Source organism: Phaethon lepturus, unplaced genomic scaffold (assembly GCF_000687285.1).
Source record: "Phaethon lepturus isolate BGI_N335 unplaced genomic scaffold, ASM68728v1 scaffold7252, whole genome shotgun sequence".
Lineage (NCBI taxonomy): Eukaryota > Metazoa > Chordata > Aves > Phaethontiformes > Phaethontidae > Phaethon > Phaethon lepturus.
The window spans coordinates 6,909-32,952 of record NW_010521176.1 but is presented as its reverse complement, the minus strand read 5'-3'; the positions used below and the strand labels follow the sequence as shown (position 1 = coordinate 32,952).

Here is a 26,044-nt window from a genome sequence, read left to right as displayed (position 1 = left end):
CCACACAGGTATTCTCTGAAATCCGAGACATGAATTATTCACTGTTCTTCCCATTGTCAAACCTAAAACTTCGAAGGCAATATAACCTTTAGTTTGATTTCTGTTTTAGCAAAATAATAGGCAATTTTTAGAAGACTAGTAACTTTAATACTAGTTAACAGATTTCAATTTTGTGCATTATTCTCAATATATCACCCAAGGTAAAGCTACGACAAGTTTAGAAATCACATATTACTTTTACAACAAACATTTAAAGACACTTTGTAAAGGACAGATAGAAGAACAAAATAAGACTAAGGTAAAAGGAGTCAGCAAAGAAGCAAATGGCAGACTGACGATTAGAAATGTTTATGTATGGTGCAAGAACATACATGAAACCCAAAAGATTACCTCAGGGGAGTTGGAGATTGAAAATACCAAAATTCAAGGGTCAATAATTTTGTTTTACTGGACCATTAACAGCTTATCAGTCACAGCCTAGAAATTACTCTAAGATTTAAGTACCAGGAAGTGGCAAGGACTCTCCATTATCCTGACCATTCCTAACTAAGGGTATGAAAAAACACTGTGAAAAGTACTGCTTCCGAGCTGGAAAAATAAGAGATAAAAAGAGTAATTCTCACCATCACAAACAGAAATCAAGAATTCAAAATTGGTGGTGATATTTGTTTGGGGGTTTTTTAACCTTACTGTTCTTGTGGCTTGCTTGTCCATCTTTAAAATGGAGAAATATTACCTGGCCACTTCTGAGTGTTATTATTAAGAATTCTCTCTCTGCTACAGGCTTTAAATACTGCACACAAAATAAAACCCTAGAGTTACTCAGGGGTTAAAGACTTATGTAAGACAAAAATGTAAGACAAAAAGAAAATATTAAATAAGATGCACTGAATGAGAAAGTCACACTGTGGAGAAAAATAAAGGAAACGCTACATCATCACGTAACTCCAGACTTTACCACCATGTGCAGTGCCCAGAAGGGCTGGTATATGCCCGTGTGCCACAAGAGCATTCCATGGAACTTCAGACAGGCAAAGCAACGCTTTGTAAGTCTACCTTCCCGATAGAGACACTATTTCTCCAGATTTTGTTCTTGTTAATTTTTCAGCCAGTATATAGCACAGGGGGATATAACTAAGGATGGTCAGGTAACTACTGTTCTTGGCACCTACAAATCTATGGATTCTGTACATTGCAATCTTAGTTCTTTTGTACCTCAGTAACATCTAAAAGCGCCAATTAAAGGTCAGCATCACACGCACATTTCAGATGAAAAGCTAATCCCTGCACAAAAGATTTAATAGTTTAAGTATAAAGCTGTCATGGTTTAGCCCCAGCCGGCAACCAAGCACCATGCAGCTGCTCACTCACTCCCCCACAGTGGGACGGGGGATCAGAGGAGTAAAAGTGAGGAAACTCATGGTTTGAGATAAAGACAGTTTAATAGGTAAAGCAAAAGCCGCGCACACAAGCAAAGCAGAACAAGGAATTCATTCACCACTCCCCACGGGCAGGCAGGTGTTCAGCCATCCCCAGGGAAGTAGGGCTGCATCATGTGTAATGGTTTCTTGGGAAGACAGATGCCATCACTCCCAACGTTCCTCCACCCCTTCCTTCTTCTTCATCCCAGCTTTATATACCGAGCATGACGTCATATGGTATGGAATATCTCTGGCCAGCCTGGGCCAGCTGTCCCGGCTGTGTCCCCTCCCAGCTCCCCGGGCACCCCCAGCCTTTTGCTGGCAGGCCAGCACGAGAAGCTGGACTGTCCTTGACTGCCCAGCAACAGCTCAAAACATCAGCACGTTATCAACATTTTCTCATCCCAAACCCAAACCATAGCCTCACACTAGCTTCTGTGAAGAAAATTAACTCTATCCTGGCTGAAACAAGGACAAAAGCAACCAGAAAGAAATTGATGCAGGAAACAGACTACAAGTAAGAATAGAATTATCAAAAACTAATACTACAGAACTACAGCAGCTGAGACATGTTTACATATTTTGCCAGGTTTTGCAAGAGAAGAGAACAGCATAGAAGCTTTGTGGATTTGCATACAGAGCTCTCTTCGAAGCAAGGGAGACGGCACTAGAGAAAGCACTGGAATGGCAAATAACAAAGACTACCATAGCAGGCAAAGGACAAGCAAGAGATGATGATGTGACATCCCATCAGATGATGGGCAAAATGGGAACAAGCCAAACTCGTATCTGATGTAGTAACAAAAGATAAGGTCAGCAGGGGCTGCAAAGACAGGCAATATAATCAAAGCAACAAACAAAAAGATGACCTTTGTACCACCTTTCCAAACCTATTTAAAAAGAATGATATGGCATGAAAAAATGAGGGTATGTATCAGATTTTTAGCTTCAGAGATTAGAAGGAAAGGCATCTGTTTTCCATAGTCTCAGTTGACAGCATTCATCTAAAACTACAGAATTCTCTGAAAAAGCAGAGAAAGATAACTGATTTCACATGTTCTGACTATCTTGACGGCTGCTGATGGACAGCATTATTTTAATGATGTAGGTTTTCCCCCAGAGAGGTGCAAATATTCAAAATTTTTTTAATTGATTTCCTAGAAATTTCATTATCTTAGGTGGTTGACTGATTTAAACTTCAGAAGGTCATACCTCTTTAAAAAGCTTAGTAGGTACTGCCACGGCCTTTTCTTCCTCCAGATAGGATGCCCAACACCATGCTTGCCTTCCTTTAGAGGGTACAGCTGTAAAGACACACACAATAGCAAAAGAATTCTGTAACTGTTAGTTTCTCAAGAAAAAAACCAAAGCAGCACTTCGAAGTTTATAATACACCTGTCTCAAATCTATTTTATTAAATGAATTCATGGTGTTTCTCAGGATTTATTTCAGGAAAAGAAATAGCTTTGTAGGTTTAATGGCACCAGGAACATGAAGGTTCCTGGTTTGTATAGAAAGGTTTCCAGCAGTTCAAATCTTGATTAGTAACAAGAAAGAGCTCTTTCAGGTAAGAAGAACAACTTACAAAGTCTTGCCCCCTGTCCCTTTTCCCTTATCGCTCACAAGAAGCATTAAGATATACAATTTGCAAATGAGTAAAAAAGATCAGTTCAAACCACAAAGTAGCTCAATTTTTTTTTCTTCCTGAGAATATCTTTTCCTGGAAAGCATTTTCAAATGGATAGCACTCATGACACGATTTTTTCATCACAGTTGAAATACTTTATTTTTTGACAGTATTCAGAATGTTTCTAACCTACTCCATCACTTTGTAGTTTGATGGTTTTGGGTTGAGAGGCAGTGATGTAGCAGTAATTTCTCCAAGCCATCAAAACTGTCACCAGTGCTCTTTTCCCCCATCATGTCATTAGCATATGACAGAAATGTGCAATTTCAGGTTTGCTCATATAATATGAACACTCACATACACTTGCATTAGTAATTGTAATAATGGCTATAGTCCATCTTAATATTGGCTACAGTCACATCAGTGAGTAGCAGTTTTTAGGCCTTGAAAATAAGGCACTAACTGCACAAGCAAAAGCCAGGAACTTCAAAAACAGATGGCTTGTGAGGCTGGCCATGTATGTATCTACTTTCATACACCTCCACTCTGCTCTACTGATCTTCACAGAATCACAGAATCACTAGGTTGGAAAGGACCTTCAAGATCATCAAGTCCAACCATTAGTCCAGCACCACCATGCCTCCCTCTGTACATGCAGCTAGCATTTCAGACCATAAGCTCATGCTGCCAGGAGGATTTCTCACAGTCCAGAGTATGATTCTGGCCTGATCCTGATTGTGGATTACTCACAAGAGAAATAAGTCCTTTAAGTAACAGTCTGGCTAAGCATTTTTATGATTAAAACGTGACCCATAACAATAGCGATGCCAAACTCTCTTGAAGAAAGCTAATGCAACCAAAAGTAACAAATTTTAGAACGCTATTAAAGCACATTCATTTTCTTTGTGATTTACCCAGGTTTTATCTATTCCATTTAAGAGATGTGTTGCTCAGCACAGTAATACGCAGTTATGTGCTTGGTTCTGAATTTAAAGTGGTCTTTCATAGCAAATCTCTTGTGATGGAACTGACATTTTCCCAAATAAAAAAAACAGAAGAAATCTGTACAGATCATTTTGTCAGTGGACAGCAGTGATTTCCATAGAGCGTCAGCTTTGTGCTTGTATCTCACATACTTCTTATCATCTCAGCTTTGGAAACAACTGTAGAAATAATATTTATATTTCAGGAGTAATTCTATCTCCAGAGGCGGATATTCCATAACTTTTTATGTGTTGTATCTTCAATCAGTATTTCATCTGCCTAGTGTGCAGCAGACCTACTTGGAGCTCTGTGCTGATTAGTGGCCCAGCAACTGCTGGTAATGGCTCCCAGTCTACCGTAAGAAACACTTTGAAGGGCAAGATGTAGGTTTGTGCTTGGTTTACCACTGAGGTATAATAGCTGCTGATTCTCCAATTCTTCCTAAAAGTATCTATCATACAAATAGCTTGAAAAAACAGCACTCATTTAAAATATGTTTTATTATGCTGCTTGATGCATCATATGTCCCTTTGGACTGATTATAGCAATTATTCCTAAATAGTTCCATAAATGTGTCTATTTCCAGCATATACTGTAGGTAGAAAACTGATCCCCAAGGAAACAAAAGTAAACTTTCACTTCTGCTTCATACATGTCTTTCAACATCTGGGAACTCAATGGGCCTGATTCCCTTTAATACCAGCGCTCTTTATAGAGATGAATAAAATCCCTAAAATGTGCATCAATGACATTTACACTCACTTTATCCTCCTCCACACTGCCAGACATATATAAACTGGCTCTTTGTATAAGGTAATCAATCTCCAAGTGATGGGTTTTTTTCCCAGTTTTCACTTGGTGCTCTCAAAACTTAATTGCTATAAATAACACTGGCACTCTCTTTTTACAGAATTGAAAAAACATATTCAATAGGGAATACAAATGCAGTGAAACAGTGCTAGCAATTCACAATAAGAGATGGGTATTACCTGATACCCATCTGAACTGATAGTTGATATTTTTGCTTCATAATCTAACTTACTTTGTTTCAAAACTGTTATTTCCCCTTTTCTTTTTCTCCTGGCTCTCTGTGAGACTCTCAAGATCCTTCCTTCAGGCTTGTCCTCCTAAATTAAAAAAAAAAAAAAAAGAGTACAGTAACCTCATTAGTTCAGAAGTCTAGTACAGTAAAACTGGAGACACCCAAGGTTTAACTGTGATGTCATTTAAATAGCTACTGACATAGCACTCCACTATCTCAAGCAAACCTGCGGACTTCCAATAAAAACAAAGCAAGCCATCAGTGACAAATCACAGCAAACATGGTGACAATGACAAACAGAAGGACTCTCAACACCCAGCACTCAGCCAGCCAGCCTTGTCTAACTAAGCCAGGGACAGATCACAAAGCCTTCAGCAGGCCTCGCTGAGCTGGAGATAAATAGCAGTATCTTTGATATGTTCATGCTTCCAAAATAATTTAAAGGAAAACCTCTCACAGCTTTAGTCCGCTTTTTTCAGATTTACCCATTTTTTACTAAATATAAAATGGCACTGTTCTTTTTTATTTATCTCACTGTGTATTAACATCTTTGTTAGCACCTGACTAGAGGAACAAAATAAGTACTCATTTGGGAGGGCAGATACATGGAGGCAAAGAAGGTGTCCCCTAACTTTTGCCTAAGATACTGCTAGACAGAGAGCTAGAATTCCCTTCTGACAACTCTAGTGTCTTCAGCCTTTTGACAATTTGGCAGTTGCAGAGCTCTCCCCTTCTCCCTCAAAACTGTGCTCCTCCCAGCAGTGTCACAGCTATTGGGAAGAAAACAAGTATTACAGGAAAACAAACATTATGGGAAGATACTGTGATAAGTTTGTTCTAAAACGAGGAATAAATCCAAAAGGAAAAAAACCAAAAGGTGCCCCAAAACACATTACGCTGCAACACAAAACAAAACCCGACCTTTAGCTATGATTTTCTAATGCAAATTACATTAAGAAAATCAAAACTATTCTCTTCTTAACTGTAATGTAGCTTTCTTTGTAAATAAATTATTGGTCTATAGTAATTTATTTATGTGCAGAATGACAAAGCACTGGGAAATATGTACTTCTATTTTTCTACTCTGAAGACATTGCAAGTCTAGGTTACTATCATTTAAATTCTTTTTGTCCTGTTCTTAAAGAAGGAGGGAAAAGAGATAAAAACAGCTGTTATCAGTTCATTGTCAATAAATACAATTTACTAATGAGGCATAATTAAACCAGTAAGTGAATTATTGTGTCTCTGTGTCACTTCCCTTTGTAGACTAATGAAGTTACTGACATTGCGATATAAGGCAAAACTCCCACCAAAATACTTGCGGGTATGGGTTTATGATGCATACTAACAGTTTCATCAGAATTCTCTCTCTTCTCCCCATCATCCCTGGACTCTTCTTTGAGAGGTAACTTTGCTTTTCTTTTCCGAATGCCTTTGGAATCATCTTCGCCATTGCATTCCACGCTGGGCTTTTCCTCCTTTGGTTCTCTATTACAAGAGTAACACAATGACACAAAGCCAATATTATTTCACTTCTCATATTCATAAAAAAAGTGAGTAAATCTGAAGGTCAAGTGTTTGTAGGTCCCAGGGTATTATAGCAAATATATTCTTAGAAATACTACTGAAAAGTACATATGTCAAAAGAATTAATCTGAAAGACACACAATAGCAACTGCAAAAGTAAAGCTGTCAGCTTACGCTGAACAAGTTCTGTACATTTTAAACAGTGTGGCTTTTCCCATATACCATCAAATCTTACGGGGATGCAAACTGTGAAATGTTTAGGACCGCAGGGGAGTTTACAGAAAGGAAAGCAAAGGTAATTCTTAAGACTGAAATTGGAGAAAGCTAGTATTAGACTGTACAAATTGCTAAAAAAGCAATCAGAACAGAAAACTCTGAAGCAATTAGCTAAAAATGAAGGAAAATGCACAAAATCATAGATGTTAAAAACTGCCATAATGCAGTAATACTCAATACAGAATGGACAAACTAACACAAACCTTTTATGATGAGATGAACTGCACTAGCTAAAAGAAAAGGAATTGAGAAACTACAGTATGCTCATGTTTTCACTCACTGTTATCTATAACAAAGCTCTTGCACTTAATTATAATTTAACTTACCACACCAACCATCTCATTACTGATTATCTTAATTCCAATGATTATGAAACAGGGTGGGAGTCTGACACTGATTCATGCATCCCACAGACTGTTTTACCACTCGCATCTGACAGCAGAACGCAGCACACTGAGCAAAAAAGACTGCCTTCAACATCAGTGTTAGACAAAACCAAACGTTGTTAACCTATTTACATGAAAAACAGTGAAAGAATATTATAAACCAATGGAGACTCAGCAAAACATGGCTTCTTATATCTCCTTTGCCCCACCGTTAACGTTTTATCCCACCACTTCTATCTTACGCTGCATTTATGCCAAATTCTTTGTTTCTATGCTTTATAATAGCACCTACTTGTTTTTTACTTGCTGGGCACATTTCTGGCTGCAAAATTTCCCTTCAGGAACAAATTCTTCTATGGTACCATAGCGGTAACAGTTTTCACAGAAAACAAGTCCATCCATTTTTGCAGTTTCCTTCAACCTTGTGGGGATCCCTGTTTTTTCTGAAAAGGCTGCACAATGAAAAAAAGTAACTTCACTTAGGTAGAGGTGATACATTTCCAAACATCCTCATTAGGCCTTGCTAAGCAAACAGAAGAACAGAGTCACACCCATCTTGTTAGAATGAAGAACTGTGAGTTAGTGTCTGTATAGGGTCCATATTCCTGACAAGAAGTTGGGTTTTTGTAATTTGCAACACAAGACAGACAAATCCACCAATTTCATGCTTCTGTCATCAGTGGAACATCGACACTGCTTGATGTGGTTACTCGTGCAGGAGTGAATTTTGTGACAGGCACCATGCTGACTGCCCACAGAGTCATCACTGCATGGAGTCCATCACTGCATCTCCTGCTGACGTGCCTCATTTTTGACCTATATATAGGGTCATTTGGGAAAAAGGGTTGGGGGGGGGAGTTATCTTTCAATAGATGAACTTATTTCTAGAAGTAAATCACTGACTACATTTTACAGTCTGTCATAGCAATAGCTATGGCTCAACCTGCCTGAAGCCTACCAGAATTAAAAAAAAAAAAAAAAAAATCACTAATTTGTAACAAGGAAATTTTCAAATACTAAGTTACTCACTCATCCTACACAAACTACAATTGTCCCACAAGAGGTGTGTAGTCTAGGAGAAGATGCCGTTCCTTTAACTCATAGGCAAGTATGAAGCACTGTCAGATTCTCCAGCTTCTAGCGAAGGTCGTTGACTTTTCACCCCCTCAAAAGGTAAATTTCAAGTCACAAACTCTTTCTTTTGCTTGAGCACTGTACTGCCTTTGAAAGCAGAGTCAAATGAACTCTTGTATGCAGTCTATCTCCACGAGAAGAATATATAATTTACATGTTATATTTACACTCCAGCATCATTAGTGATTTAAAACAACTATATCCTCTCACAATGGAAAATTTTAGCAATATTTTTATCTTTGGGGAGCATTAAATCAATCCAGGGCAGTGTAAGGTAGCAGTAGGATGCTTACTTGGTATGTTTTTGTGTCCATAAGCACACTTTAATTCAGTAGCAATATTACTTTTTTTAGGTCTACCAGACCGCAGGGAATGAAGTTGTATGCTTTACTGTAGATAACCGTGATCTCTCAGTCTAAGGAGAGAACCTGTTGTGCTGTCACACTGTTGCCACTCTGATCACATATTTGAATCTTGAATACCTGTCACTGCCTTGGAGACAGACCTACAGAACAGAGTAGCTGCTGTCTGAAGCTTCAGACCTCACAGCTGAGGCCCAAACTACTTTTCCCACTGGTGTAAATGTTTCACCTATTCACAAGAGTAACATGACAATTAAGACTTAATGGTGGGGGAGTAGCAAAGAAAAACTTTCACTGACTTTGCTTATCATGCTTATAATGATGATTATTAAACCAAAATTCTGAAGTCTGCTTTTCAAAGGACTTACAGAATGCATACCTTGATAAAGTATAATATCAATAAGGAGAAAAACCTAGGTAGTTGTAAGTAATTGCAAAACCAGTTGTGATACTCTCTTTCATGCTACTGACATTTCTGGAGTCAGATTTTCAGAATTTATGACCATGTAAGCCAACTTTCCTTGAACAAAAAAGGTGCTTCCTTACATGAGTATTTTAAATCCAGGAAACAACTCATTTCGTAGACAGATACTACAACTATTAGAATTTTATAATTCAAGATAAACATAAATGGTTACTACATGCTAATTTTAATACTGAAAAAAAGCACAGTCAGCAGGAGCAAGGCAACAGTGCAGACATACATTTACATCAGTGGGAGAAGCTGAGCAGCAGCCAGTGTCATGTGAAGGCACTTTACAGTGCATGGTACTTCAGTCACAAATGAACTGCAGGCTGTCAGTAAAGTCTGTGGGCAAGCTGCAGAACCAGCTCAACAAAAAAAAATGCAAAAAATTCTCAATACTTTAAAGTAAGAAATGGACTACTTTGCAAATTAAATAGAGGGAAAACACTGATTCTGAACTTAGAAATAGTTACTGTTAGAAAAAATTGGGGCTGTGATTAAACTTCATATGTTTAACAGTGGAGTTATTTCCTTTTAACTTAAAATGCATTTATTTTCATACTTATTCACAAACCAAGAAACATGTAACATCATCAAAGATATGTACATTAAAGCAGTAAGGTGTTTTTTTTTTTTGGGGGGCAATCTTTAAGAAAAACTGATATATTAAACAAAACAGTCTATGACAGAAAACGTTTACTGCTTCTTAACTGACCTTCTTGAGCCGTTGGAACCATCCAGGTTGTGGTAGCAGTTGCCTTTTTAACACTTTCCATTTCAGATTCATCTGTAATCACTTCCAGGGCCCCGAATTCATTCACTCTAAACTATAAGACAAAACAAATGGCATACAGTATAGTAAAGATTTACTAACACTCTCTTACAGTGGCATCTTCTATATCACCGAGATAGTTTTTACATGGTGTCCTCACCACATGATCTAATTTCTACGTGTTTCTGCTTTGCCCCAAGGAACTGGAAACAAGCCTTTGTTGTTTCTATCAAGTAAAATGCAAACTCATTTTGTTATCTAAAAATATCAGTTTGCAAGAGATACTGATATAGATGCCTCCACATGCAGCTCGATACCTAACTTACACGTAAGAATCAAAAAAATCAGTAACAGAAGTTCATGGGAAGATCTCCTAACCGTATGCTTTTCATTGCCAGCAAAATAACGCGGCCCAGTCGCTGAGTGTTTTTGCCAAGGAAAAGGGAACTGAACATCAAATACAAATGCTTCACTGAGGACAGAAATTTCAGCATCCTCCAAAAACACAGTAATTCTCTGCTGTAGAGTGCACGTAAACAAACATCTCAAGGCAGTTTATGAGCTGTTTAATTACACGCTGAACATGGTATTACTGTCAGCCAGAAGCAAGGCTCAACAACACCCCACATGCTGTGCTTACACAGGAGCACCAGGAGTTATACCCATCCTGCTGCCCACAGAAAAGCATCTTCCACACGCTGCAATGGTTACAGTGCTACCAGACGGAAGTAAACGCCAGCTCCCCAGTCGCTTCATGGTTTGCAGGTTTTGGTTACATGGGTCGAACTCAAGGCCGTGTTCTGTCCCTGACCGTCCGCTCTCAACCGCCATGGGGTGTGACCCTCTGAGCTTTGCCACAGGAGGACAGGCCTCCAGCAGCGAGGTGCTCTCACCAACCAACAGCTACTCCTGAGAGTGTCTTTCAAAGCTCCCCAGCAACGAATATGCCTTCAGGGCAGTAGCACGAAGCCCACGTCTGTTTCTCTGGTCAGGCAGCTTCACGTTGGGAAAATGAGAAGGGGAACAATTGCCTGGCGCTGCACTGTTCTTCCCTGTGGGTGAATTCGCTCACACTCACTTTGGACCCTGCTACGGTATAGTACCAAAAGTAAGCCGTTCTGACTGAAAGCCAAGGTGAGCCCCACGACGTACATACCACAACAGTGTGTTTTCACTGATACAGTCCTTCCAGCCTCAGCATTTCCGAAGAGCCACTCGGTCCTAAGGAATGCAAGCAGCTCAGAAATAAGCTGAGAAGAGGGTGAGGAAGACGAGGAGGACCTCATGCAGTCGTATGACTTCTGAAGCCAAGATTTTTACTTGTGATCAGGTACGCTCACAACAGACAAACTGTCGATAAATCCATCTGGACTGAAAGGCCAGGAGTTCAGCTTTGAACGGTAACCAAACGCAGTAACACCACGTGCTCTTGCTCCAGTCTGTGGACAGACATTCACGCTGTTCCACCCAAAGAAAAGCAGTGGAGTTACCACGCAGAAGTGGGCCCTTTTGTCTTATGGCTGACTTACGTACCCAGCCTGGTTCCTGTTTTGGTTAAGCTCATTCTTGCTATCGGTGATTTGGTGCCTTTGCGACAGGTAGATGCCTGAGGGAAAACCTTCCTTGATCCCAAGAGCTGTAACTCTGCAAGAGCTGGCCCAGCAAGCAGGCTGCGAGCGCAGAGTAAAACACAGCCCACCAACCGACAGGTCACAGGGAGGTTATAACCAACTTCTGGAAACACCTTCCTGCTTCTTCACAGAACCACAGAATCATTAAGGTTGGAAAATACCTTCAAGATCATCAAGTCCAACCATCAACCCAACACCACCATGTCCACTAAACCATGTCTCAAAGTGCCACATCCACAAGTTTTTTTGAACACCACCAGTGATGGTGACTCCACCACCTCCCTGGGCAGCCTGTTCCAATGCCTGACCACTCTCTCTGTAAAGAAATTTTTCCTAATATCCAATCTAAACCTCCCCTGGCGTAACCTGAGGCCATTTCCTCTTGTCTTATCACTAGTCACTTGGGAGAAGAGACCAACACCCACCTTGTCACAACCCCCTTTCAGGTAGTTGTAGAGAGCAAAATACCTTCATACAGTATCAGTTGGAACATCCGTACACCAAAGGTATTTCTGAACAGTCCAATTAACACCTGGGATATTTCTGTATGATACGATTGATGTTCAGCCCTGACACTATACATACCTTCCTCCTCCACCACGGCCTCCTATGGCACGCAAGAACATCACCCTAGCTAGTGAAGCGACCCACCAGCCCTTCTGGCTTCAGAGGGCTGACTGACAGGCATCAAACAATATAAGACAGATGACTGCAAGGAAAGCTGCTCCCAGTGGCCCTTTCACTGGCGGCTGTTCACGGCAGTGAGAGCCAAATCATTAAGGAAGTGGCCCTTCAACAACCGGGCCACCAGCTAAAATGGGCTCAGCGACGGAGAGTAATGACTTGCTACTGCCTCAGCGTGCAGGAGGATGCGACAGTGCTCCTGGGCCAGCTGCCTCGTCTGACCTCTGTATCTCCTGTTTTCGCCCACAGCCTCCCCTTTATCAGTGTCAGAGGCCTCCAGCTCCTGTCGCATGCAAACTCGAAGCAGGTACGTCTGCTTTCGTTCACTGCCTCCCCAGCATCGGCATTACTGCGCACGCTGGGCTCTCCGTAGCTGACGGGAAAAATGCCTCAGACCTGGGGAGTCATACTCTGGTTTTAGATGGGGAGGAAATGCCAACAAAACACTCATGACAGAGGTTAATTGCTTAAAAACAGGATAAATAGATGTACAGAGCAGCATGCTGCACAAAGCCATCACAGGATAAAAGCTGCCGGAGCAATGTGCCAACTAGTGTCTACTGCTGGCAGCATGACAAAAAGGGATCTAAGTTAATAGTGGTTTATGTGTCCACGAAAAAATTCAACACTTCCGTAAGCCTCTTCTACTTAGAAAGTAGGCTACAAAAAAAATAGAGGTAAAGGTTCTGTCATAGTATTTCCTCTATTTTTGGTGATCAAAGCTAAAATATAGTAAGAACAATCCTCCCATATACTTCCCTAGGTGTCTTGACAGCCTGGAAGTTTGCAGCAGGTGATACAAGAGGGAAGGAAACAGTGCCATCGAGCTAACTTCTGAGGATAGACCCATAGCTTTCTGAGAAGTAAAAATTTGTTTTTAAGTCACAAAACTCCTTAAGTATATATACACAAATTTGCATTGGATGAAGGGATTTTCCTTAAATCTGATTTCATTAAAGCAAACAGTAAAATTCTTATTGACAGAAGCGAAGTGAAACAGGCCATTATCAGGTACTTTTAAAATAATCTCATGAAGCAGCCTGATTTTTGTCACTTCAATGTTTAAAAGAGAATAAATTATAAAGCTTGTTGGGTATGAATACAATCCACTTGACTTTTGTCAAATGCCTGTTTGCAAATTTTAAGTCACCTCTTAAGAAGGTAATTCTCTATCCCACCCAATGAAGCCAATGGTCTTAAAAGATCAGAAGGCAAAGAAGAGGAGGAGAAAGAAACCTCAACAGCTTTCATGAGCGAATCCACAGTAAGATAAACAGAAATAAATATAACATTTGGATAGAAAATTTAACTTTCAAAGTTTCACGTATAGGTGAGCAACAAGGGCAAAAATACACATTACTGCAGTTCTTTTAGCACAAATATATCATAAACTGAGTTGTCAGGATGAGTCCAACTGTTAACAGGTAAGTATACAACACAGAACTTTGCTGCCTTGTTGAGCAGTTTCCACAAGGATCAAAAGGGAATTAAACAGCAGCTTCCAATCTAAACATCATTAGAGATTCCTTCCACTCAGAGCTGAGATACATTTTCACATTCTCAGGAAACAATGCCCTGATATGCCAGGACTTCAGTTTATATGACAGTTAATTTAATTCCCAGGAACATTTTAATATTCATCCAACAAATAAAAGAACACATTGAGGGAAATCAAGGCTTAAATAAATAATAACCAAACTTTATAAATACTTTCTGAACCATTTCTGTCCGTCCACACGCTAAAGTTCTTCTACAGGGGTCAAAATTACTATCAATAAACATTTTTTTTTTAATTAAAAAAGCATTAAAATTTACACAGGACTGGAACAAGTATCATAAGTCACTGAGGCGAAGCCTTTGTTTATTGCAGCAGTAGTGTCACACAAAGTATTTCATAAATGTTTCAGCTGCAATGGAGAAGCGGACAGATTTTCTGTTACTAGTGCCTCTACTGAAAGTCCATTCCTGAATTTATTTCTTGAAAAACCTGCCTCTAACTTTTCATCATCATTTCATAGGCAGTTTATACCCATTTGTTATTAATCCAACATTAGCCTATGGATTACATAGCTCTAGTACCTTAGCGCTTACTCTCTGAGTATACATTTGAAGCAAGGAATTACATACCCCCAGACTTAATTTTATTAGGCTAAGCACAAGCTCCTTCTGTTCTTCTTGTGAAAATGGTGCTCCACCTTCTTGATGAGCCCATCATTCTTTGCCCACTATGTGCTGGGCTCAACACGGAAAGTAACCTTTTCTCAGTGAACGCGACTAAGCGTAACACCGCAGGTGGACTTCTGCTGTCCCTCCTCCAGCGGCTTTAGGGCCTTTCCATTCCTAATGAAAGTTCTTTGCCTTACCATGCAGGCTAGAAGGCACTCTGCAGTTTTGTGTAGGGGGAATTACATGTTAAATGGGCTTTCAGTTCTCTTTCTCCACCTTTCATAAAAATACTGTGTGTATTTGTCACCACATGGGATAAAAATAAATTTGCAAACAATGCAAAATGTCTACCATATTGCAGATCCAGTCTTAGAAACTCAAATCTGTTGGGAAGAAATATATACGAACTAGTTTCAAATTAAGTCCCCGCTGTTGCATGTGTCTAATTCAGAGCAACAAAGGTCGGACTACCTCCAATTGCCGTTATATGTGCACTTTTAAGGGTGTACAAGATATTATTAGTAGGCGCAGAGATCAAATCAGAATAAAGGCTACTAAGAGGTAAAAATATTGTCTGGGAGAACAGGCAGGAATAAAAAGGAAGAAAAAGGAAGAGCAGTTGAAGTGCAAAGGACAAAAAAAAAAGAAAAAACCCCACACATCTTAATGCACAGCTTTAAAATAAATTGGAAAAAACAGCCAACACTACCATCTACTGGGCAAGAAAAGGACAAAGAGTTCACTGCAGTAAATTGTTGCTGCATTCTGACAGTAACTTCAGGAATAAAACTCATCTTAAACTGGTAACAGTGTGATTGTGGACTAGCTCAGAGGAACCTCCAAAACTTGTATTATCCAAAACAAAAGTAAATTCAGTGAATGCTCTTCATGCCTATGAAGTAACTAAACTCAGAGTAGCAGAGTTATACAGCAGTCTGTCAAGAGGACCAGCACCTGGGACTCTGGGGATACGAGCCAAAGAACTACACTCAGATCTCTGGTTAGCAAACAGTTATCATCACTCTTGATTTTAATCACAGTTTAATCACAGGGATTTCAGTGGGACTGCTCAGATGAATCAGAGCCTTTCTTGCATCTTACAGCTCCTCCTCTCTGTAAAGCAAAGGAATTGCCTATAGACATTGTATTGTCCAACCACATTCTGCTACATGCCAAACTATTTTTTACATATTATTTGAGTAAGTTAGTAAATGCCAGAACTTGTCCGTTCAACCATTCTCCTCTTCTCTGTGTGTGTAATACAGTCTTTACATGCACGATCACATACTATTTTTTCCACAGAACCCCTGCCCCAGGCAGGGGCTGAATAGCATTCAGAAAATGAGGCAGCTGTTGGGTATTTTTATACTCTTTCTTCAAGCAGAAAAGCCAGTCTTATTTACTCTACACGGTTTGAAAGCAGACTGACTGTTTATTTTCTTAAAAAAAAAAAACACATTGAAATAACAAAGAGCATGCATCTAAAAAAGCTTTAGGCACTCTAGCAATTACTGTTACAATCAGTGCAAAGTAATTCCTGAAACAAAATCTCTGTTCTCAGCCACTTGTAAAAGAAAATAAAAATATCTCTTCCTAGCTCTTCATCTTTCTGATTACTCTGCTCCCAGCGTATTTCAAAGCGCTCAGTAAGCACGTGACCCCTGATGCTCCCCTGGTCACAAAATTTTGACTCTTTCAGGGATGCAGAAGGCTAGGGGAACTTGTCCCTGCACCTGGCTATTCCCTTTCTTTAATGACGAGAAGGGATCCTGCCTGCACGCTCCTGCTCTCGCATGTACAGCGAAAGACAAACAACTTCAGTAGGATCCCAGGCTATTTAGGGCTCCCTAAATCATAGTCAGCAGAGATTAAATTCCACACCACGACCAAGGGGCAGGGCCAGGCCCCCACTCGCTGGAATGATGCTGTCAGCAAAAAAGTCAAGCACTTAAGCAATCTTCAATTGATTTTAAGATGCTTCAGTAACACTGCAATAGGCTAATCCTGAAGTAATGAAGGAGAGAGACCAATTTGTGTCCAGAAGGAAAGGGTTTTTTCCTATCTGGGCAGGCACAAGCAGGAAAGGATTACTATCAAATTACAACTTTAAAAAAAAAAAAAAAGTGGGAGCATTCTCTCATCACTTCTGAACTGAAAGCTTAGGTACCATCAGAAAACTTGTACCTTTAGCAGAAGAGACTGACATTTCCCCAGCAAACCACCGGTACCTCAGTCTTCCCTGCATTCATGTTTATACACTTTTTTCTTAGACACCCCTCAGGTTCTTCCAATCCACACCCCCCCCCCGACTGCTCAAGAATTCTTAGTACCAGAGGGCTTCTCAGTGATTTCTCTCCACTGTAAACTCAGTCTGCCTTATTATCTCCACTTCAGTACGAAATTGCAGCTGAACAGATCTTAAGGTGACACATAAATCAGCAACAGAGCCAAAAGTCAGTGCCTGCCAAGACAACGCTTATTGATCCAGAAGTTGGCCTACAAAGCAACCCTGGCTCCAAATTACTTCGTCCAGAATATTTCCAAATACCAAATGCTAATATCTCATGGGGAAACTAAGCAAGTGACAAATAAAAAAATTAATGGCTACCTGCCAAAGTTTTGGTTCTAGTGAGTTCTTCCGGACCACACAGGAAGGCTGTGGTAGAACCAAGTGCAGCGCTAAGCTTTCCGGTGTGGGATTTACCTGCATTGATCACAAAACTATTCCTTTTCCTTCCTGAAATCCTCTGCCCAGTTATTTACAAGTCTAACAGCATCTACAGCAAATAACTCAGTAGATTTTGTGGTAAAATAGCATGTGATCACTTAAGTGATCATGACTACATGATTACACATGAGGAAGCCCAATTAAAGATCCAAAGGCAAACCTAATTCCAGTATTTCTCGGCTTTGGAGTGTTAGCAATTTTAATAGTGAAATGTCATTTTTGGCCTTTTTTTAAATGAGGTAAAATCATTTTATGACAATGCAAGGTTTTAACCAGAAATCTATAGTGATGAAGCACAGCATGAGCTAATTAATTACATTAGATTGCAACAGAAGAAAGTTACTTCCATGTGGAAAAGACCAGGCCACTATGTGAAGGTGAGCTGGAGCTCACACGTGGTTACAGAAAGTCTATTCTGCCTTGCTGTCTCCTCCCTGTGCTACTCCCTTACCGGCTTCCCTGAAGGGAATCTAGCTTCCTCTGGGAAAACACCTTCCTGGTGGAGGCAGGGATTTAACTGGTTCCTGGTAGCTGATGTTTCCCATGGACACTCTCAGGGACTCTCCCCTGGGGAAAGAAATGCCTTCCCAGATTCAGTGCAGCACATGCCACTGTATGAGGACAGAAGCAGCTTTGCACTAAAAAAGCACTGTAGTTGGTTATTGCCTGAGATACTACCGGTATTTCTGACATATAATCATGTGAGAAAAAAGTTAAGTTGTTTTCAAAACGTTAACTACCTGAAACAAGCTTGAAGGCAATTTCAGAAGGGGCAGGTGGAAGGATGAACTTTACTGCCTTGAGTTTCTGCACCTACGCATCCAGAAATAACAGCACTCTGAATCACCCTTGCCTTCTTTACAGTGTGGCTGGAAATACCGACCACCACTGACCATTATTCTACCATTCCACTATTATAGTTGGTTTCCTATGGCATTAGCTGCCCAATTTTATTTACAAGTTCATTTCTTCATCATCATTTTTTTTCTCTCCGTTCAAGCACAATTTGCAAGCTGGAAATAGTGACCAGAATTCTGTCCATTCAGTATATAACAGCTCACTTCCCAAACACAAGCACTAGAAAACTCATTACAAAGTATTTCATAAACTTCTGTCACTGCAGTAGGAAGTGACTGTAAATTATTACAGCTTTTCCAATTTAATGAGTACATTTAAATCTTGAAGAGATTGTGTTACTGCCTGCACTCAGCACAGATTTAAAAAAAAAAAAAAAAAAGAGAGAAAAAAGAAGAGCGTTTCACATTTACATTCACACCATGCAGAGTAACTGGTAAGCACTGAAGTTTTTCAGATGAGAGTACATTACTTAGCCTGACACAGGAAGGTATTCTGTAATTTTTAAACTATTTTAACTTCTACTGGAATTCAAGTTTTCTGTTTTATTTAAACATCTGGAAAGAACTAATATACAATCTAAAATTTTTGCTTTCAGTGCATCATACTGTACAATTTTTAATTCTCCCTATCCCCTGTATAATTTGAAATCCTAGCATTTTCCACAACCAGTCACTATTTATCCATCAGACAGCATGCTCAAAAAAGCAGCATTTAAGAAGTACTAACTATTTGATGATTATTTTTGTTAAAGAGTATCAACAAAATCAGAGAATCATAGAATAGTTTGGGTTGGAAGGCACCTTTAAAGGCCATGTAGTCCAAGCCCCCTGCAACGAGCAGGGATATCGTCATCTAGATCAGGTTGCTCAGAGCCCCATCCATTCCAGGGATGGGGCATCTACCACCTCTCTGGGAAACCTGGGCCAGTGTTTCACCACCCTTACTGTGAAAAATTTCTTCCTTAGATCTAGTCTAAATCTACCCTCTTTTAGTTTAAAACCATCACCCCTTGTCCTATCGCAACAGACCCTGCTAAAAAGTCTGTCCCCATCTTTCTTACAAGAATCACCTCCCTCAACCTGCTGGCCACGCTTCTTTGGATGCGGCCCAGGAAACGGTTGGCCTTCTCTATGCATTTTCTGTGTTGCAAGCACGAGTTGATGGCTCATATCCAGCTTTTCGTTCACCAGTACCCACAAGTCCTTCTCGGCAGGGCTGCTCTCAACCTCTTCATCCCCCAGGCTGTATTAATACTGGGGGTTGCCCCGACCCAGGTGCAGGACCCTGCACTTGGCCTTGTTGAACCTCATAAGGTTCACACAGGCCCATTCCTCAAGTGTGTCCAGGTCCCTCTCAATGGCATCCCGTCCCTCAGACATGTCAACAGCACCACTCAGCTTGGTGTTATCTAAAAACTTACTGAGGGTGCACTCAATCCCACTGTCTATGTTGCTGATAAAGATATCAAACAGTACTGCTCCCAGTATGGACTCGAGGGACATCACTCGTCACTGATATCCATCTGGACATGGAGCCATTGATCACTACCCTCTGAATGCGACCATCCAACCAATTCCTCATCCACCAAACAGTCCACCCATCAAATTCGAATCTGTCCAATTTAGAAAGAAGTATGTTGTGGGAGATTGTGTCAAAGGCCTTCCAGAAGTCTAGATAGATGACATCAGTAGCTCCTCCCTTGTCCACTGATGCAGTCATTCCATTATACAAGGCCACTAGGTTGTGTTATGCAGGACTTGCCCTTGGTGAAGGTATGCTGGCAGTCTCGAATCACCTCCTGTCATCCCTGTGCCTTAGCATAGCTTCTAGGAGGATCTGTTTCATGATCTTCCCAAGCACAGAGGTGAGGCTGACAGGTTGGTAGTTCCCAGGGTCCTCTTTGTGATCTTTTTTAAAAATGGGTGCAATGTTTCCCTTTTTCCAGTCTCCAGGGACTTCACTTGACTGCCAGGACTTTTCAAATATCATGCAGAGTGCCTTGGCAACTACGTCAGCCAATTCCCTCAGGACTCCAGGATGCATCTTGTCAGGTCCCACAGACCTATGTATGTTCAGGTTCCTCAGGTGGTCACAAACCTGATCTTCTCTTACAGTGGGAGGGACTTTGCTCCTCCAGTCCCCATCTTGCAGTCATAAAATCACAGAATCTTATGGTTCATTCACTCAGTGAAAACTGCGGCAAAAAAGTTATTGAGTACCTCAACTTTCTCCTCATTTCTTGTTACCAGTTTGCCAGCCTTGCTCATCACAGGGGGTACGCTTTCTTTGACCTTCCTTTTCTGGCTGACATACCTATAGAAGCCCTTCTTATTATTCTGTGTGTCCCTTGCCAAGTTCAGCCCCAGTCATGCCTTGGCCTTCCTGACCCCATCCCTACACAACCTGGCAGCATCCCTATACTCTTTCCAGGATACCTGTCCCTGCTTCCACTGCCTGTGCATTTTCTTGCCCTTTAGTTTGCCCAGCAGGTCTCCACGCAGCCAGGCCAGCCTCTTGCCTTCCTTGCCTGATCTGTGACGCCTGTGGATCAAGAGCTCTTGCACTCTGTGGAAAGTGTCCTTAAAGATCTGCCAGCTCTGGTCTGCTCCCTTATCCCTGAGGGCAGTTTCCTAGGTGGTCCTATTGACTAAGTCCTTGACGAGCTGGAATTTTGCTTTCCTAAAATTCAGGGTCCTGACTTTACTCTTCGCCTGCCCCATCTCCCTCAGGACTGTGAACTCCGTCAGTGCATGGTCGCTGCAGCCTAGGCTGCCTCCAGTTTTGACGTCACCAATTAGCTCACTTGCTTTGGTGACCAACAGGTCCAGTATAGCATCCCCTCTGGTAGGGCTGTCTACTATCTTGCTTAAGAGGTTATCCTCCATGCATTCCAGGAGTTTCCTGGATTGCCTACAGCTTGCCATGCTACTTTTCCAGTGATGTTGGGGTGGTTGAAGTCTCCCAGAAGGACAAGAGCCTGCGAGCACAATGCCTCCTGTAGCTGGAGTGAGGAGTCTTCATCAATATACTCCCCTTTGTCGAGTGCCGTGTAGTAGACACCAACCACAAGCTACCCTGTGTTGCCTCCGTCTCTGATTCTTACCCATAAGCTTTCAACCCGCTTGTGGCTATTCCTCTGAGACAGCTCTTCACACTCTATCTGTTTCTTGATGTAGAGGGCAACACCTCCACCCCTCCTTCCTTGCCTGTCCCTTCTGAACAGCCTATAGCCATCTGTATGAGAATATATTTCCACAGCCTTCTCCAACTACAGGAGACAAAACTCTAACAATTAACACTGCACAAAATCATAGGAAAAGAACATTTTCAGCATTTTACTGATGTGGAAGCAGGTGTAGATATAAGAGACCATGGCGTGGCTCAGAACTGCGACGTGGTATCTGACCCGGCTCCCTTGTTTTGATTGACTGGGAAGTGAGTACCCCCTGGTGCAGCCTACCTCAGCATGCCATTTCCTGTTTCTGATTTAGTTGTTCTTCTATAGAGTAAGAAAAGTTAGAATTTAAGCAATGATAAGAAAGTATTGAGGAAAGTCATTTGTAAATGTTTCAAGCATTTACACTACTTACAACAGTTTTTCACCAGCTTCTATTCATAGAGGAACTTATATTCACAAAAATGAAGGGGTTCTTAAAAGGAATGGTTGCTCAGATGTGCTTGCCTGATAACCTTAGGAGGCTGGATATTAATATAGCATACAAGAAAAAGAGATTTCTTAAAAAGTGTGTATGTAAAAATCAGCATGAAACTTCATGACGCAAGCAGTAAAGACAAGCAAATGCTGTATGATTTGCCTGACTAAAAATAAGGTTGTCAAGTACTTAACTCCCCAAAACTTCTATATTAAAAAGCAGTATTTCAACATTTAGGTTTACGTTTAACTTAAAACATGCTCATATAATACAGTTACTAAATCTGAGTGTTCAAAAACAATTTTCACCAACATCTTATGAAGACAAAAGACTAAATGTAAGAATGTAAGCAATACATTGTCTGCAATGAATAGTTCAGCTATTGCTTATTGTTTGCTATTAAAAAACAGGCACTCTGATCTATTACCAAGCTGTAAAAATGGCATCTTTGGATTTGTGCATCTCGCTAACTACACTGTTTTCCCTGAATTTTTCAATTGCATTTCAATGTAAATACATGGCAATGGTTTGATATCTTTAGTGGAAGCAGTCTATTATAATTTTTGAAGGGCACATGCAAGCTTACAAGAAGTAACTGCTATGTAAGGCCATTTTCTTTAGGTTAGTGACACAGTATTAAAATATTCTGCTATCAGGACAGTTCAGGTAAACCATCCACATTAACCCTATTCTGAGAACTCCACCAAGAGCATAACATTATCTTCCACGATCACATTTACAATTTCAAGGCATTAGGGACCCTTCTAACCTTCAGTATTTAGAAGCAGCCCTGAAAAATGAGTTGTTACAGTTATCTCAAAAGCTTAAAAATCCTTACTATTCTAACAGCTCAGATTGTTTTGGTATCTACATAAACGCCTAGTCTTTCACCAAGTCTTGATGCTCCCTGGTCCAGTGAGCTCCCCAGGCTAATTCTGCATTGTTAGACAACATTCTTCCTTCCGTCAGTATTTGAACGGCTCCATTTCAATTTCATCCAGTAACCCCTTGCTTTTGTATAAAAAAACCAAACACCACAATGAGCTGCCTGGACAATTCTCTCTGTATCTTTCATCATTCTGGGTACATTACCATCGCACCTGTGACTGTGTCTGCCCTAATGCCTGGACCAAAGAAAGAATCTCTGTCCAAAAATCAAACACCTGTTTGTTTCCAAATAAAATAAAATAAAATAAAATAAAATAAAATAACCAAAAACCAAACAGAAGAGCAACCTTAAAATGAATCTCGTGCTTTCTTGAACAGGACGTAGTTAAGAATCCTCTTATATGATTTCTTGAAGTTACCCTCAGCTACACCTGCCAGTCCCTTCCGCTCCTTTGTATGGAAATTTTCCCATTCCTCTACTAATTAATGACCCAACCCTTGCTTTGGTTTTGTTTCTTTTGACACAGCGTAACCAGACCAGAACAAAGCACATATATGAGATTATTATGTTTTCCTGCATTGTTCCCTTTTGAATTCCTCAAACATTTCAGTATTATTTTTGCTTTTCACACAACGTTGCTTATTAAAATAGAAAGGAATTTTAAAAGCCTGGACTTTTTTGAAAAATACAGAACTGGTCGGGGATGTGGAAGCTGATGCTAGCCTTGGCAGCAGCGACCATGAGATGGTGAAGTCTGAAATCCTGCAAGAAGTGTGCAAAACAAATACTGAAATAGCAGCACCGGACTTCAGGAGAGGCAGATTTTGGCTTGTTCAGAGATCTGCTTGGCAGGATCGTACAGGAGACTGCTTTAATGGATAAACAGGCCCAGGAAATCTGTGTATCTCTCCAGGGACTTCACACCAGGAGAACGATGCATGCCAAGGTGCAAGAAGTTGCACAAATGTGGATGAAGGCCAACACGAATGAACTAGGGACTACGTAGGAAAAGGAAGTACACAGAAGGTGAAACAGGGGAAACATTATGTAGAGAAGGTATATAGTGATATGGCTGTAGTGTACAGTGATGGAATTGGGAAACCCAAGGCTCAGCTGGAGAAGAAACTAGCAAAGGCAACAAGAAAGGCTTCTGTATGCGTACAGGAAGCAAAAGCAAATTACCAAATGGGAAGGACTGGCTGACACAGCGCAGGGCAGGGCTGCTATTCAGAAAGACCTTGACATGCTGAAGAAAGGGGCTAACAAGGTCTCACGAAGGTCTACAAAAGCACACGCAAAGGAGGTCCTGCACCTAGGGTAGAACATCTGTCTGCACCAGAACAGCCTGGGGGCTGACTATCTGAAAGCAGCTTTGCAGAAGACGACCTACGAGTTGAACACGAATCAGCAAAGTGCCCTGGCAGCAAAGCAGCCACAAGCATGTGGGGCTGCTTTAGCAAGGGGTAGCCACCAGGTTGTGGGAACTGATTATTCCCCTCTGTTTGACGCTGGTGAGACCACATGCAGGCTACTACGTCCGGTGCAAGAACGACACTGACGTACCGCAGCAAGTCCAGCGGCTGTCCACCAAAACAAGTAGGGGCTGTAGCAGATGGCATGCAAGAAGAAGCTGAGCAAACTTGCTTGCTTCAGAGAACAACAGAGAACTTGGTCTTAAGAACAAGGAGGAGAGACTTTACTGCTGTCTTCCAGTAGTTAATGGGAGGATACAGAGGGGATGGAGCCAGGTTCTTCTCAGGTGTGCACAGTAAAAGAGCAAGAGGCGATAGGCATAAGCTGCAAAAGAAGAAATTCCAACAAAGTATCCATAAAAGGAAAAAATCACTATGAGGGTGGTCAAATGCTGGAACAAGTTGCCCAGAGAGACTGTGGCATCTCCAACCCTGGAGATAACCAAATCTGTACTGGACAAGGCACTGAGCAACTTCATCAAAGTGGGCCTGAGGTCTGGGGTGGTCAGAGGCGGTGTCCTGAGGTCCTTTCCAAAGAAAATTATTCTGTGAATCTATTCTGTGGTTCTGTGATTAAAAAAAAACCCACCAAGCCAAACAAACAACATAAAACCGCACCCACAACATGTATGTCCTGAATTTCAAACATTTTTTGACTCTTTACTTCAACAATAGAAATTGTATCAGGCACCAAGGGAGCTAAAGTTCTTTTAAAAAACACACATTTTCTTGTGAGATTCCTCTTAAAAAATAAACTATAAGAAAACGTCATCAATGTTAGTCTAAATGGAATGATATGAAAATACTGACTATGATCAACAGGAAGGAAGTGCAAGAAAGTCTCTAATACCAAAACCGTATTTTCAGCTAATGCAACAGAGTACATCTTCCGACATAGTAAAAAGTAGCAGATAAAAAAATACATAAAATATTTTGAAAACAAAATAAAATTGTTATAATTTACTTCTGTAAATACAACCAGTATGAAAAATGTAATTAAAAGCACTATTCCAGTATTATTCAAATTTCTAAACTATATCAAGCTCAGAAGCACTCATTTTATTCATTTTTCCAGGCACCCACATGACAAAAGCACAACAAAAATAAACTATTTTTAGAAATAAAAAGAACAAAGAACATGAGACCATGAGAGTCAATGACAGTGTAGAGACTCTTAGCAATACGGTAATATAATGCTCTAAAGTGGACTGAATTTTCGCACTTAACTTTTGACATTTCTTTTGGATTTTGTGCACTTGATTACTTCTGTCTGCATAGTGAGGCAGTGCTAATTTATGCCTTCCTACAGGGATGACGGCTGTCTGTGCCAGCACCAGAAACTGAATCAAGAAACTCCAGAGCTAAAAGCTAACAGGCTACAGTCTCTTAACTCACGAGCTGTAGATTCATGTTTTATTCATAAAAGCAGATACCTACACACCAGCTTGTGAAATGCATTCTTTTGGCATTTAACATTCTTATTTCGCTTATCAAAGAAATTACATATCTTACCTTTAGGTCACTTCCTGGCAAAGTACCTATGCCATCCTTCCAGTCCATAGCACTAAAGACATCGAACTCTTGACCATTTCCACTAGAGGCAGATTCATTCATGATGCATGCACTAAAAAAGAAATTAAAAAATAAAAATATTTTCTCTGACAATGCTGTAAGCGGTTTAATGCTTGTATCACCGGACATTTCTTCAAACACACTTCATAGATTAGTATCAATTGCTTCCCTCAGCACACTGACAATGTGGACAACTGATGACAATAATGATAATATATACTAATGCAAAAAACCCAAGGGGAGATCTTTTCAAAACCTTAAAAAATAATACTTGTTTTATACACTAGGAGGCTACTAATGAGGCTGTATGGGAGAGAAATTAAAAAACTCAAACTGCAAATAAATTGACATGGGGAAAACATACCTCAAGCACACCTAAGAAAAACATTTGTTC

At 40.6% G+C, this 26,044-nt stretch overlaps 1 protein-coding gene across 1 annotated transcript in view; it reads right to left on the bottom strand.

Annotated features, from left to right (window-relative positions):
* Positions 1 to 25,696, bottom strand: part of LOC104616420 (lethal(3)malignant brain tumor-like protein 3) — a gene marked incomplete at its 3' end in the record, with an annotated part of 29,263 nt that extends 3,567 nt beyond the window's left edge. Inside the window, exons 1-6 of the mRNA XM_010281425.1 lie at positions 25,591 to 25,696; positions 9,941 to 10,052; positions 7,556 to 7,715; positions 6,424 to 6,562; positions 5,075 to 5,159; positions 2,634 to 2,725 (exon numbers count right to left, since the gene is read on the bottom strand). Of these exons, the coding sequence (XP_010279727.1) occupies positions 2,634 to 2,725; positions 5,075 to 5,159; positions 6,424 to 6,562; positions 7,556 to 7,715; positions 9,941 to 10,052; positions 25,591 to 25,692 (690 nt within the window). The remainder of the gene's footprint in view (positions 1 to 2,633; positions 2,726 to 5,074; positions 5,160 to 6,423; positions 6,563 to 7,555; positions 7,716 to 9,940; positions 10,053 to 25,590) is intronic.
* Between the last annotated feature and the right edge of the window lie 348 nt (positions 25,697 to 26,044).